This window comes from Natator depressus, chromosome 7 (assembly GCF_965152275.1).
Source record: "Natator depressus isolate rNatDep1 chromosome 7, rNatDep2.hap1, whole genome shotgun sequence".
NCBI lineage: Eukaryota > Metazoa > Chordata > Testudines > Cheloniidae > Natator > Natator depressus.
Genome location: NC_134240.1, coordinates 33,391,822 through 33,405,961, shown reverse-complemented (window position 1 = coordinate 33,405,961; position 14,140 = coordinate 33,391,822). Strand labels below are relative to the sequence as shown.

Sequence of the window (14,140 nt, the reverse complement as noted above, 5' to 3'; positions counted from 1 at the left end):
TCATTAATATTCATGATTGGGGCGGGGCCCTCATGAATAACTCAGCAACGAGGCTGGCGGGCGGGCGAGCGAGCGGGGAGGTGGGGGAGGGGCTCAGGCCGCGCCGGGCCAATGGGGAACCGAGCCGTACTGGCGGGGGCGGTGTGCGGGGTCAGGCTCAATCCAAGATGGCGGCGGCGCCGGAGAGGTGAGCGCTGGGGCCGGCGGGGGGACCCGCTACCCAGAACCCCGAATCCCAACCGAGACCGCCCCCGCCCTCCTGCTCCCCACCGTCTCCGGCCCCCCAAACAGCCCCTCCCCCATTCTCCGCCCGGCCCAGGGTCCCCCCGCCAGATACCAGCTCCTCCCCCTCCCTAAGCCCCCTCATCTTTGTTCCTGTCCAAGAGGCCCCCCCAATACCCTCTACTTGGCCACCCCCAGAGACCCCCCCAAACACCAGCCCCTTCCCACGCATCCCCAGCGCTCTGTGCTCAGCCCCCAGAAACCCTCCCTCAGATATTAGCTCTTGCCCCTTACCCCCAAACATCCTCCATTGGCCCCCAGCTCGCCTGCCCTGATCCCCTTTTAATACCAGCACCCGCAACCAAAACTCAGGCTGCCCCCTAGACACCAGCTCCATCCACTGGGGTCCAGCCAGAACCTGCTAACAGCGCCCAGGGAAGTTGGTTCAGAGCCTGGGCTGGCAGTGCCTTAGAGCTGTCCGTTCCCCTCTGCTCCCTTGCCTCCTGGGGCGGGGCGAGGGGCTTTCAAGCTCCCAAAAATCTTTTTCCCTCCTCTCCCTGAGCCACCTCTGCCTTTTGCACCCACTGCTGCCCTAAAATCCCCTGTCGCAGTGGATGCTGGGGGCCAGCTCCTGCAGGGAGGGACTGTGGAGGGAGTAGCCCTGGGAGTGGGGGTCTGGGGGCGTTGTTCCCCTCCCCAGGCTAATGGGAGGCATTAGCTTGGTGTCAGGGGGCTCGATATTGGGGCTCCAGGTGTGTAGTGGGTCCAGGTAGGAACGGGTAGGCTCGTGTGGCCAGAGCCCTTCCCTGGCCTCTACCTGTGCCAGTGCCCCTCAGTCCTGTCCTGCAGCCCTTGCTGTCCCAGCACTGGGCTCCTCATGCACAGTTCTGCTGGGGCCCTTCAGTCCAGACCCGCAGGGCTGTGAAACCCAGGTGCTGGTGGCAGAGGTTGAGCCTAGCCCGGCTAGCGCTGGGATTTGCCCTGGTGCATGGGGGAAGAGTTCATGCTCTAAGAGGGTGGCTGGCTGGCACTGAGCAGCAAGCCCCATTCACATCGCCCTGCAGGCTGTGTTGCAAGCGCTTCCTGCGGGAAGCTGCCCTTCGCTCTGCCCTTTGCCCCCTCCACCCCACTGCATCAGGAGCTGCCCCTGCCAGGTAGAACCTCTCCCAGTGCCCCTTCCCTGCATGTCAGAGGGGCCTGTGGGGCAGAGGGACCCAATAGCAGGCCCTTTAATGAGTCCCAGGACTCATCTGGCTTACCTGGGGCATCTACCCTGGAAAGGGGAAACTGGGCTTCTCCCAAGGGTTTGGCAAGATGAGGGGGTCTGCCAGCCATATTTGCCCTGTCCTGAGTGCCAAGTGCCAGAGGTGGGTGCCCCTAGGGCAGGACCTGTGCTGAACTGCCCCCTGAGACCCATGTTGCCCATGTAATGGGGGCAGTGCTGTCTCTCTTCTCCTGGCACTGGAGTTAACTCTGATGCAGATGCATTAATCCCCTCAAAGCCCCATTTCCCCTCCCCCACCCACAGGTGTTAACCCTAGCAAGGGACCAGTGCTGTCCCTTGCTCAGGGCAGGTGCTGGAAACCCTGAAACCAGTGCTGCCCCCTCTGGGAAACCCATGTACAGGGCTGGGCAGGGCATTCCCCAGAGCTTGCCTTCCTCTGACCCCGGCTCTCTTCTAGGCTGGGGATGGCAGCTCTCGTCTGGATGGCCCTTTGCCTTGCTGCTGCCTTTGCTGTGGACAGGAGCAACTTCAAGACATGTGAGCAGAGCTCCTTCTGCAAGTGAGTAGTAGGGCAGAGGTGTGGGGCTGAACCAAGCAAAGGGGAACAGCGAGGGCTGGGAGGATCATGGCCCCCACGCAGGAGCAGGAGCTGCTGCTCTCTGGCCTCTCCCCCTTGCACTGACGTCGGGTTTTCGTTGAGGTTGGGCTGTTGTGCAGCTCCCATGCTGGCTTCTCCCCCCAGCTCTCCCCAGGGCAGGGAGCAGAGAGACAAACACGCTGTGCTGCTGCTGGGATCTGGAGAGAAGGAAGCCAGGCTGAGCTGCTCGCCTGGAGGCTGCACCTGCCGCTGGCTGCTCTAACCCTCCCCCCTGTCCCCAGGCGCCAGAGGAGTGTGAAGCCCGGGAGCTCCCCTTACCGGGCGCTGCTGGAGTCGCTCCAGCTCAGCCAGGACTCCATGAAACTGCAGCTTGTCAATGAAGTGAACAAGGTGAGGGGCCCAGCTTGGGGTGGGGGCTCGAGAGGCCTGTGGCTAAGCCCTGAAACACGGGTCCTGGGTGTGATGAGAGCAGAGGCTAGGAGTCAGGATTTCTTGGCAGAGGTGGCGTCACACTGGAAGCTGTTCTGGTACTGCTCAGCTGCAGCAGCAATGTTGTAGTCGAGCCGTAAGGGGGCCTGGTCCCTGAGCCTCCATGCTGCTGCAGGACACTCTCACCCACGATGAGCAGCATGTTGCGTGCATGGTCCTGCTGGGCCAGAGCGAGTGGCAGTGTCTAGCGCAGCCAGCAGAGGTACATGAGCCTCACCCTCTGGGGCAGGGGCTCGATGGCGTCTTCTCTGGCCAGGTCACATGAGCTGCTGCATCTGGGCAGCTCAGTTCTGGGGCCAGGGTGTGTGTGTGTGCGGGGGGGGGCGGGTCTGTGTGCCCTGGAATGGGCAGGATGCAATGTGGGTGAGTCCGGGGGAGATGGCATTAGAGCTGGAGACTAAAGGCTGCCGAGGCCATAGCTGGTTACTGAGCAGGGACTAGGGTGGCCGGATGAGCTGCGGTGGAGAGGTTGGCAGGAACCTTGTTGGAAAGGACTCAAGCAGGGTAACCCTAGAGCAGCCAGGACACGCAGCCAGACCTCTCTGGAGTCCCCAGGATGTCCCTCAATTCAGTTCCCTCCGATCAGCATGGGCTTGGCACCCCCGCACTATAAATGTGTGTGTGTCCGGATACGTTGTTTTTAATCCAGACACGTCACTTCGGATAAGGTGCCCGGCCCCAGCCAGGCCTGGTTTAGCCATGGATTGCAGCACTAGATGTTCAGAATACAACTAAAATGTGAATTCATTTAATAATTCTTGTGTAAGAAAATCAGTATTTTATTGGCATTATGGCACCTTCAGATTTAGGACTAACTACTGCTCCTGGGTTCTGTCTCCAGCTCTGGGAGAGAAGTGGGGTCTAATGAGGCAAGGAGGCTGGGAGCAAGGACTCCTGGGTTCTATTCCCAGTGTTGGGAGGGGAGTGGGGGCAGTGGGTTGGAGCAGGAGGGCTGAGAGCCAGGACACCTGGGTTCTGTTCCCAGCAATGCCCTTCCCCCCTCTGCACAGCAGGATGATGCACGGCTCCCCAGTTCTTCAAAGCGATTCCCAGGGTTCCCTCTGGCCAGGAAGGCTGGCATGTTCCCTGGTGGAGGATGCTGGGGGAGGGGAGGCCTTGGGACTGGTGTGAGGCTGACACTAATTCTCCCCAGGTCCCACTCCTGCTGGAGCTGTGTGGGCTGCAGGGGAACATGACGCGCATCAAGATCAATGAACTGAGTCCGTTGCGCCCACGCTACGAGGTGCCTGATGTGCTGGTGCGCGACCCACCCACCACCTGGTAAGAGGCCTGGCAGGGAGGGGGCCCCCTTTGCTGTGCTTGGGGGAGTTGTGGGGCTAACAGCGGGGGACCCTTGGGCCTGCTCTTCCAGCTGTGCTCACTGGGTAAGCAGATGAGGGGGGATGGGCAGGGGGTCTTCCCATGGCTCTGGCCCTGCAGCCTAGTTGTGTCCCCCATCCATATCTCTGTCCTCCATCCCCTCTCTGCTGCCCCCCAGGCTGGCAGTGACAGGCCGGGACGAGAACAGCGTGGAGCTCTCACTGGGCGACTCTGGACACAAGCTGATTCTGACAGGGAAGCCATTCCGCATGGACCTGCTGCAGGGGCGGGAGCTGGTGCTGAGCGTCAACCCCCGCGGGCTGCTGCACTTTGAGCACCTGCGGCACCGGAAGGACTCGTGAGTACCAGGGGGAGGGGAGCTCTGGGCCCGTCCAGCCCGTATCCCTGGCAGCTGTGAGTGCCTCCCCGCAGGTGGGGCTGTGTCCCTGAGAGCCACCGGGGTTCTGATCCCTGAGGGGTGACCAGCTCCCTTTCAGCTTAGTGTGCTCAGTCCAAGCCTCTCCCGGCAGGGGCATATAGGGGGCTGGGCCAGAGCGCTGGCTGCAGGGGGAGCTCCCAGCTACTCCAGCCCTGGCCTCTCCCATCATGGGGGCGCTGTAGTGAGGCATGGTCCATGTTCAAGCTGTTGGGGAACAGCCCAAACCCCTCGATTTCTTCCCTCTGGAGACCATGGTTGGGGGCTGGTTCCCAGGGCTGGTCGCTGGGGGCTGAAGGGGGCAGGGGCTGGGACCCGGCCCCTTGCTGTGACTCTGTTAGGAGGCACAGCTGGGAGGGGGAGCAGTCCCTGCTGCATCTGTTGTGCTCCTGGGGGCGCAGGGCCTGGTGAGGGGCAGATGAAGGGGGGGGCGGGGATCTCTGTGTCTGGAATTCCATGCACTGACTCTCGCTGTTTCTGTTTTGTTGATTGTGCCTCCCCCGGCCCCAGTTTCTCGGATAAAGTTAGTAGCTCGGTCGGTAGCTTGTGGGATAAGATCAAGAGCCTTTTCCATAGGTAAATCCACAGCTTCTGCTACTGTCTCTGACCCCCACAACCCGCCCGTAGCCGGGGGCTGTAGTACTACAGCTGGGGAGCCCTGGGGCAGATCCCTTCCTCCTCCCCCACCATGTCTAGATTTGGGGAGCCCTGGGGCTGATGCTTCCCCCTCCTCTAGTCCCAAGGGGGTGGTGTTCACCCCCTACCTCATTGCCCGGGGGGTCGCTCCCTCTGAGCACTCCCCAGACCCTCAGTGACTTAATCCCTGCCCCAGTGGCAGGCTGTGCCAGGCAGGCAAGACACACACAGGGAGGGAGCTGGTAGGTGCATGGGACCCCCTAGCTGCTCAGGGCAGGGGCCTGCCTGGGCAGCCACCTGCAGGAGCTATGGGAGGGTGACATGGGGGCTGTGTGGACTTGGACAGGTAGAATCTGTTTGTGGGTTGTTTCCTCCCAAGGGGCCAGGTTGGGGAGGGGCTTTGTCCCCCTGGGGGCCAGGCAGGGCAGTGGGGTGGGGGAGGGAGGGGCCGTGTCTCCTGGGGAAGGAAGGAATGGGGATCAGGTGGGGAGACGGGCTGTGCCCTGCCCCAGAGGCCATGCAGGGGGAGTGGCTGGTGCAGGGACAGGTGAGCCGAGCCCAGCCCTGCCCCCCTCAGACTGAATCCAACCTTCCAATGAAAGCTGGCAGGGAAGGGGCTGCGAGACACCTGGCACTGTCCTCTCCCCCACAGTGGTACTGTAGCCCCAAACTGAGACTCTCTGAACCCCCTTTACACCAGTCTCCGCCCCTCTCTCTCTGTAGCCGCCCCAGGCCTGTAGCTCCGTAGGACCCTGCCGGTGGCTGGGATGCTTGCTCTCCCTTTGGGCGATGAGACCTGCTCCCGAGTGTGTTAGCATGGGGGACCCAACCCCCTGGACTGTGGAGCAGCAGGGGTGGGGGCAGCACCCTCCCTGGCATAGGGGAAGACTCTGCCCAGAGGGAAAGAGTCAGATCGGGGGGCTCCCTGCAGAGTCTGGGAGCATCTGGGCTGGGCTGTCTCCTCTCGCCCCCTGTTCCCGCTAACCTGGTGCCAGCCTGTGTGTGAGTGGTTCCTGCTTCTAGAGACTAATGGTACCTGCCTGCCCTGGAGATGCTGCTGTGCCCAGCTTGGGGTGTCATCCCTGGCGCTGCCATGCCCTGGTGGTGCCCGGGGCAGGCGCTGAGCCGGCTGTTCTTCCCTCTGCCTTTTTCAGGGAGGAGCCAAAGGAGCCAGCCACGGAGAGCGAGGCAGCGGGGAAGGAGCCAGAGCCAGCTGTGCCTGGGGACGAGGAGTCCAGTGAGAAGAGCACAAAGGTGTGTGCGAGAGAAGGGGACTTGTGTGGAGCAGGGGGTGGGGGCCCTGTGCAGAGACTTGGGGGGCTGTGGTGGGGAGGACTTATATGCAGGCAGGTGTAGACCCTCTGTGGGAGTGGGGTGGCTGAGCAGCAGCTGTGTGGAAAGGCATGTAGAGGCCTTGTCTGCTGTGCCCCATGCATGTGGGGCCTGGCCTGCTCCCCCAGAAGGGTGCCCCGTGGGTGTGAATGGGGGCTTGGGGGCACCCATACTCATCCCTGCAGCTCCCTTGTCTAACTTCCATCCCTCTCAGTCAGAGGAGGTGCCGGACAGGCCGGACCGGGCTGAAGAGGAGCTGGGTTCCTGGGAAGAGACATTCAAGACCCACACAGACAGCAAGCCCAATGGTGAGAGCCATCCTGACCCCACCACATGGGGCTGGACGGGCTCATTGTTCTGATTGGGAGGTGGGGGGCAGGGGGGGATTTAACTGGGCTAGATGGGTCCATTGCTCTGATCCAAGAGGGTAGGGTTACTGGGCTAAATAGGCCCATTGCTTTGACCCAGAGCAGTGGGGGTGGTTACTGGGCTAGACGGGCCCGTTGCTCTGACCTGGAGCTGGGGGTTACTGGGCTGGACAGGCCGATTGGTTGTGGGGAGGACCAGTGCCCCTGCCTACCTTGCCCCCTAGAGCCTTTTGCTGTGGTGTCGCTGGCAGTGGGAGTGTTGCTGGACCCCAGCTGGCACAGCCAGCGTGGGGGCCCGGTGCTGGGGCAAGGAGGCCCCTTTCTGGGCAGGTCGTGGCGGTGCCGTGCTGCCCTGGACCCCACGGGCTGCTGAGAGCGGCAGCGTTATCACAACCCCTTCATTCCAGGGCCGACCTCGGTGGGGCTGGATTTCTCACTGCCTGGCTTTGAGCACGTCTATGGGATCCCGGAGCACGCCGACCACCTGCGCCTGCGCACCACCGAGTGAGGAGGGGGCCCGTTGGCGCTGCAGGGGGGTTCTGTGCCTGTCTGGGCCCACGGGGGATGCGGAGGTGCTGCCTCTGTTGGGGCTGAGGGGAGGCTGAGGGACTGTTGGGGGAGGGGGTGCTGTTCCTCTCAGGGTTGGGGAGGGGCGGGGCGGGGCAGGGCAGTGACCTGATGTGTCCCTGCAGGGGGGGTGACCCGTACCGCCTCTACAACCTGGATGTATTCCAATATGAGCTGTACAACCCCATGGCGCTGTATGGCTCCGTGCCGCTCCTGCTGGCCCACAACACCCAGCGCACCCTGGGCATCTTCTGGCTCAATGCCGCCGAGACCTGGGTTGACATCAGCTCCAACACAGCTGGCAAGGTACGAGGGCGCTGGCTCCTGCTGGGCTGGCAGGGCGGGGTTCAGAAATCATCTGCTGGGGGGCTGGCTCTGGAGGGGATAGTGTGTGTGGGGGGAGGGGGGGGCACAGCTCTGTGTGGAGGTAGTTCCAAGTGGGGGGGGGAAGGAAGCTGCCTCCAGTGCGGTACTGAGGGGTCTGTGTGGGGACGGGGGCTGGCTCTGGGTGGAGGGCAGTGAGGGGGTTGGAGGGGGACAGTGGGGGAGCAGGTACTCCCCTCCCCCTCATTGCTGACGGCTCCTCCTGCAGACACTGTTTGGGAAGATGCTGGATTACATGCAGGGGGGTGGCGAAACCCCCCAGACCGACGTGCGCTGGATGTCGGAGAGCGGCATCATCGATGTCTTTCTGCTGCTGGGGCCTGCGCCCACTGATGTCTTCAGGCAGTACACAGCCCTGACGGGTACAGGCCTGGGGGTGGGGGGGTTACCCAGCCCTGACGGGTGGGGAGAGGGGGATACATGGCCCTGGTGGGTATAGGAGGAGAGGAGAGTTTACTTGGCCCTGATGGGGACAGAGAAGCGGGGATGGGGTTACGTGACCCTGACGGGTCCAGGTGGGGAGGGCTGGGTCAGGCCAGGCTAGGGAGTCGCTGCACAGCCCTGTCAGCAGGGCTGGGTGCGAGGGGAAGGTGGCTCCACGGGAGGGTGGGGTGCCCCATGTATTGGTTCCTATTTCCCCCAGGTACACAGGCCCTGCCCCCGCTCTTTGCCATGGCCTATCATCAGAGCCGCTGGAACTACAACGATGAGGAGGACGTGGCTGCCGTGGACGACGGCTTCGACATGCACGACATCCCCTGCGATGTCATCTGGCTGGACATCGAGCACACCGATGGCAAGCGCTACTTCACCTGGGACCCCAACAAGTTCCCCCAGCCCCGCAACATGCTGGGGCGCCTGGCCACCAAGAGACGCAAAGTGAGAGCCCCGCCGGCGCCCCCCCCCCCCAACCTGACTTCTCTGGCACCTGCCCACTGTTCCCCCCCCCCCAACTTCTCCAGTGCCTGCCCACCAACGGCCCGCCCCCCCCGACACGACTTCTCCAGCGCCTGCCCACCAACATCCCCCTGACCCTGCCCCACCGACCTGACCCTACCCCGCCAGCGCCTGCCCACCAATGCCCCACCGACCAGACCCCACCAGCACTCTCCCGACCCAACTTCTCTGGCCCCCACCCAATAAGGCGCCCCCCCCAACCCGACTTCTTCGGCGCCCACCCACCAACGGCCCCCTCCCCGACCCCGCCAGCGCCCACCTGCACTCCCCGATCCTACTTCCCTGGGGACCTCAGTCGGTTCCCCCAGCCCTACAGCATCCTGAACCAAGAGATAGAAGGGAAGATGTCCCCACCACCTCGAGACACTGGGGCAGCTGCCGGCCGGAGGCCTTGTGTGAGGCCCCTGCAGGGGTACATGGCCATAAGCCCAGCCCCGAATGGCAAGGAATGCCCTGCCCCGCCTGACCCCCCCTCGGACTGTGGGGGTACCCGGTTCAAGTCTCTGACCCCTCCCCCCAGATGGTGTCCATCGTGGACCCACACATCAAGGTGGACAGCGGGTATCAGGTCCACAACAAGATCCGCTCCCGTGGCTTCTATGTCAAGACCAAGGATGGCAGTGACTATGAAGGCTGGTGCTGGCCAGGTGAGCTGGAGGTGCTGTTGGGATGGGGGGCAGGGCTGTGGCCCGGGACAGGGTGGGGGTGGGGCTGGCCAGGAGCAGGTGCCAGGCAGAGTGCTAGGCGTGGAGCCCCTGGGGTGTCACTAATCCTCCCCTTCCGCCCCCCCCAGGCTCAGCTGGCTACCCCGACTTCACCAACCCTGAGATGCGCGCCTGGTGGGCCAGCATGTTCTCCTACGACCAGTACGAGGTAGGGTGGAAGTGGGGCTATGGGCGGGGAGTGGAGCTGTGGGGTGAGCTGTCCCCACACTCGGGTTGGGGGGCCAGCATTGAGCTGTCCCTTGACTCAGCAGCTTTTCCCAGGTGGGGCAGGAGGACTGGGGTGCTGCCTGTGTCTCATTGCCCCCCATCCCCAGGCCTCCATGGAGAACTTGTACATTTGGAACGACATGAATGAGCCATCTGTGTTCAACGGCCCCGAGGTGACCATGTACAAAGACGCCCTGCACCAGGGTGGCTGGGAGCACCGCGACCTGCACAACCTCTACGGCTTCTACGTGGTAAGGGGGCGGGGAGCCCTTGGGGGGCACTGCCACTTGCACAACTTTCTACCTGATGAGGGGCAGGGGATCTCGGGGGGAGGCACTGCCACCTGCACAACCTTCTACGTGGTGTGGGGAGGCACCAGGAGTGTTGGGAGCTCAAGAGCCTTCAAACCTTTGTGGGGGAGGGTTGGCCCATGGCTCAGGGGGATGGGGAAGTCACCCCCATGGTGGGATCCCAATGAGGGGGGTTCCCAGTGGGGGAAGAGTGTCACTCACCTGGGGTTGGGGATTGCAGCCCCATGATAGGCTCCCAGGGGGGTGGGGTTGCCCCAAGGAGCGTGGAGGTCCCAGTTGGGGAAAGGTGTTGGCAGACTCTGCCAATTACCCTCACAGGGTCTCTCTCTTCTCTCTGGCAGCAAATGGCGACAGCACAGGGACTGGAGCAGCGTTCGGGGGGCCTTGAGCGCCCCTTCGTGCTGAGCCGTGCCTTTTTTGCCGGCTCCCAGCGCTACGGTGAGTGGGTGGGGGGAGCTCTGCCCCCCAGTGCCCTTGTGGGGGTAGTGGAGAGGCTGTGATGGTTTTCAGGGGACCCAGGACTGAGACTGTGAGCTAGGATAACAGAGACAAAAGGGTCCCACACAAACCAGAAGCAGCACCCACTTTCTTGAGACACGTTGCAGGCTGATCTGGCGAAAGCCCTTTCACTCACCCCGAATATCATTTGCAGCCTTTTAACCAAGGCTGGCTGTGATCCTGTTTTCATGAATGTGATTGCACTGCCCAACTGCTTCCTACGGCAGGGGAAAGGGGGGGCTTTTTGCCACCTTTTTATCCCCCAAATTTCCTTGTCTGTCCCCAGGGACGCCCCGTGGCAGTGTGCCACCTCCCTGTTGATTTCACATCCCTCCCCCCTCTTGACTTCATAGGCAATCGGTGCGTCTGCAGCATTGGCTTACGATGCTCCATTTACATGTCACCCAAACGCCAGGTGAATGCATACCTGGCGTCGTGGGAAGCTGTTGGGCAGCTCTGCCTGGGTATCGCCTGGCAGACTGCATGGTCGGTCTCCGCAGGTACCTCACGTCGTATCTCCAAACGTTTCACACCAATAGCCATGACCAGCCTGAGCCTGGCTTTCATTTAAGACTTGGCATGAGCGTTTTTGTTACACCAGACTGCACATTCCATGATCAAGGGAGTCTTGTAAACCCCTTGCCAGTTGGGGGCACAGGGGGACTGCTCTGTCCTCACCCCTTTCTCTGGCGCCAACCCCTTCGCAGGCGCGGTGTGGACAGGGGACAACGCGGCCGAGTGGGACCACATGAAGATCTCCATCCCCATGTGCCTGAGCCTGGCCCTGGTGGGCATCTCCTTCTGCGGAGGTGTGTGTGTGCATGGGGCGCAGCTGTCTGTGTGCAGGGCTGGCCTTGGCTGCTCTCCTTCCAGGCTGTGGCTGGGGGTTAGGGGTTGGCAGGACAGGGAGATGGGGGTCAGTTGGGGGTCAGACTGGTCACTCCTACCTTGGCACTGTCTCTCAGTGGGTTGGGGGCCTGAGGGGCTTAGGGTCAAGCTTTCACCTCTGGTGCTGGGCGGGGCAGGGGAGTGTTGGGGTTAGACCGGGCTCTCTCTCCACAGCCCCATCCATCTCTTAGGGGGCAGGAGGAAGGTTGATGGGGGACATTGGGGCCTGGGGTCAGGCCGGGCACTCACCTCATCCCTCTCTGTCCTGCTGCAGCTGATGTGGGTGGCTTTTTCAAGAGCCCGGATGCAGAGCTGCTGGTGCGCTGGTACCAGGTTGGCGCCTACCAGCCCTTCTACCGGGCCCATGCTCACCTGGACACTGTGCGGCGTGAGCCCTGGCTCTTTGGGGAGGAGAACAAGGCCCTGATCCGTGCCGCCATCCGCCAGCGCTATGCCCTGCTGCCTTACTGGTACACAACCTTCTACCACAGCTACCGCTCTGGCCAGCCTGTCATGAGGTGAGCAGAAGTTGGGAGGATGGAGATCTTGGGGCACAGGCATCGCTGGATAGTGGGGGATCTATTGGGCTAGGTAGTTGGGGGGTTCTTGAGTCAGGGGCATGGCTGGGAATGGAGTGGGAGCACCACTGGAGACTGAGTGGGTGAGGCACTGCTGGTGAGCTCTTGGTGGCGGGGGGGGGGGCACTACTGGGAAAGGCACCATTGGGGACAGAGTGGGGGACCTCTTGGGGTGAGGGCATGGCTGGGGATGGAGTTGGGGGGAGGCGTTGCTGAGTAATGGGGTTGGCTCGGGGCAGGGGCACTGCTCATAACAGAGTGCAGGGGCTTGGGGGGCTCGTGGAGGTCAGGGTGTGGTCCCCCTCAATGCCCTGCTCTGTTCCAGGCCGCTCTGGGTGGAGTACTCTGATGACGTCACCACCTTCAGCATTGATGACCAGTTCCTGATAGGTGAGTGCCCAACCCATCGGGATCCCTGGCTGGGGGGTAGGTGCTGCCCTCCCCTCCCCCCTGCATCCTTACTGCTGCTGACCTTGCTGTGTCCTCCCCCCAGGTAACGCACTGCTGGTCCACCCAGTGACAGAGCAGGGCGCCCACGGCGTGCAGGTCTATCTGCCTGGCAAAGGAGAGGTGAGGAGGGAGGCGGCTCATTGTGGAAGGGCAGCGGGATGCTGAGAGCTATGGGGCACTAGCTGTTGACACCCCCTGTAACCTCTCCTCTCTTGGCAGGTTTGGTATGATGTCCATTTGCACCAGAAGCACCATGCCCCCCAGACGCTCTATGTGCCTGTCACCATGAGCAGTGTGAGTCATGAGGGGGCATCCCCTTTCAGGAATGGGACATGGGGCCTTCCCTTCTAGGGGGCTCTGGCTCTGATCCAGCTCCAGGGTAGGGGGGTTGGCTGGCTTAGGGTGTGGGCAATGGGACACAGGGCCTTTCCCCTCCAGGGGCATGGCTTTGATCCAGCCCTGGCTAGGGCCACTGACCAGTCCTCTCCCTGCAGATCCCTGTGTACCAGCGAGGCGGGAGCATTGTGCCGCGGAAGGAGCGGGTACGCCGCTCATCGGACTGCATGTACCACGACCCCTACACACTCTATGTGGCGCTCAGCCCCCAGGTGAGTGATGCAGGGCCCCAGGGTGGGGGTTTCCTAGTAACCCTGCCCCTATTTACCAGCTTCTGTCTCCACACAGGGTACAGCGGAAGGAGATCTTTTCATTGACGATGGGCACACGTACAACTTCGAGATCAAGGCCCAGTACCTGCACCGCCACTTCAGCTTTGCCAGCAACACTCTGACAGCCAGGTACCCACATGGTGCCGGCCTGGTACTGCTGCCACACACACACACATGGGCTGCCATCCAACCCTGTCCCACCTTGATGGCTGGTACCCATGCTGCACCACCACAGTGCTGACACCCCCTCTTCCCAAATGGCACCAGCCCACAATCCCTCCCAGACTGCCAGGTAACCTCCCTTCCCCCCACATACAGTGCTGGCTTAGCAGTGCTGCCCACCCTGGACAACCTGGTACCCCCATGACACTAGCCTGCCCCTGTTCCTTCCTACCACCATGCTGGTGCCAGCCTGGCTCTGCCCCCTATCCAGCAGCCTCTGACCCCCAGGCTCTGTCCCCTTTTCCAGATCGGCGGATTCCAAAGGCATCTTTGAGACCCCAGCCTGGATTGAGCGGGTGGTGATCCTGGGAGCGGGGAAGCCAGCCGCCGTCTTCCTCAGACAGCCTGGTGAGTGGGGGCACAGGGCCAAGGGCCCTTTGGGCTTCCTGGTCCAGTCATGGGGGATTGCAGTAAATGTCCTGTGGGGCTTGGGTCCAAGTTGTGGGGTGGGGGAGAGTGCTCCAGGGACCTCTCCTTTCTAATGGCTGCCCTGCCCCCTCCCCTCCTGCAGGCATGGCTGAGACACGCCTGGATTTCCAGCACGAGCCGGAGACCTCTGTCCTGACTCTGCGCAAACCTGGCGTCAACATCGGAGCCAACTGGAGCATCTCCCTGCGATAATGCCGTGCGGTGGGGGTGGAGGGGGGGGCTTGGAGTGAAGGATGATGCTTCTTTTCTCCCCCCTTCCCCCCCCCCCCCCCCAGGATACACCATGCCCAGGCAGGGATGAGGCCTTGAGCCAGCAGTACCCCACCCTTCTCCCTGTGTCTCAGGGCTGGTCTCCCCTGTGAAGGGCAGACAGGGGAGTTCTGACACCACCACCCCACCCCCTGCCTTCCACAGTATAGGGGTGGCAGGGGCATGGGAGTACCTAGCCCCTACCACCCTTATCTTTCTCTGAGCTGCTTTATAGACTAATTTCTAGCAATATTTGCTCCTGGTTCTGAATGACAAATCCTTGGGCTAGGGACCAGGTTTGTGTGTTACAGCCCCACACCCCTTGCTGCTCAGAGGCCCCTTCTAGTAGGGGTGGGGGTGGGATGGACCGGGAGGGGAGGG

General features: G+C 62.4%; 1 protein-coding gene across 2 annotated transcripts; it reads left to right on the top strand.

Moving 5' to 3' along the window:
• Positions 1–131: 131 nt before the first annotated feature.
• GANAB (glucosidase II alpha subunit) lies at positions 132–13,747 on the top strand. Of its 2 annotated transcripts, XM_074958077.1 has the most exons (25): positions 132–187; positions 1,905–2,006; positions 2,327–2,435; positions 3,688–3,815; positions 4,033–4,212; positions 4,801–4,866; positions 6,081–6,180; positions 6,473–6,566; positions 7,034–7,130; positions 7,319–7,499; positions 7,786–7,939; positions 8,221–8,456; positions 9,055–9,181; positions 9,328–9,407; positions 9,574–9,717; positions 10,119–10,215; positions 10,983–11,084; positions 11,438–11,681; positions 12,067–12,131; positions 12,235–12,311; positions 12,411–12,485; positions 12,686–12,799; positions 12,876–12,988; positions 13,329–13,429; positions 13,593–13,747. In XM_074958077.1, the coding sequence occupies exons 1-25, from the start codon at positions 168–170 to the stop codon at positions 13,700–13,702; spliced, it is 2,916 nt and encodes a 971-aa protein (XP_074814178.1). In that variant the 5' UTR covers positions 132–167; the 3' UTR covers positions 13,703–13,747. The 2 variants fall into 2 exon arrangements, with proteins under 2 accessions (XP_074814178.1, XP_074814179.1); XM_074958078.1 differs by lacking the exon at positions 4,801–4,866.
• The last annotated feature ends 393 nt before the right edge of the window (positions 13,748–14,140 follow it).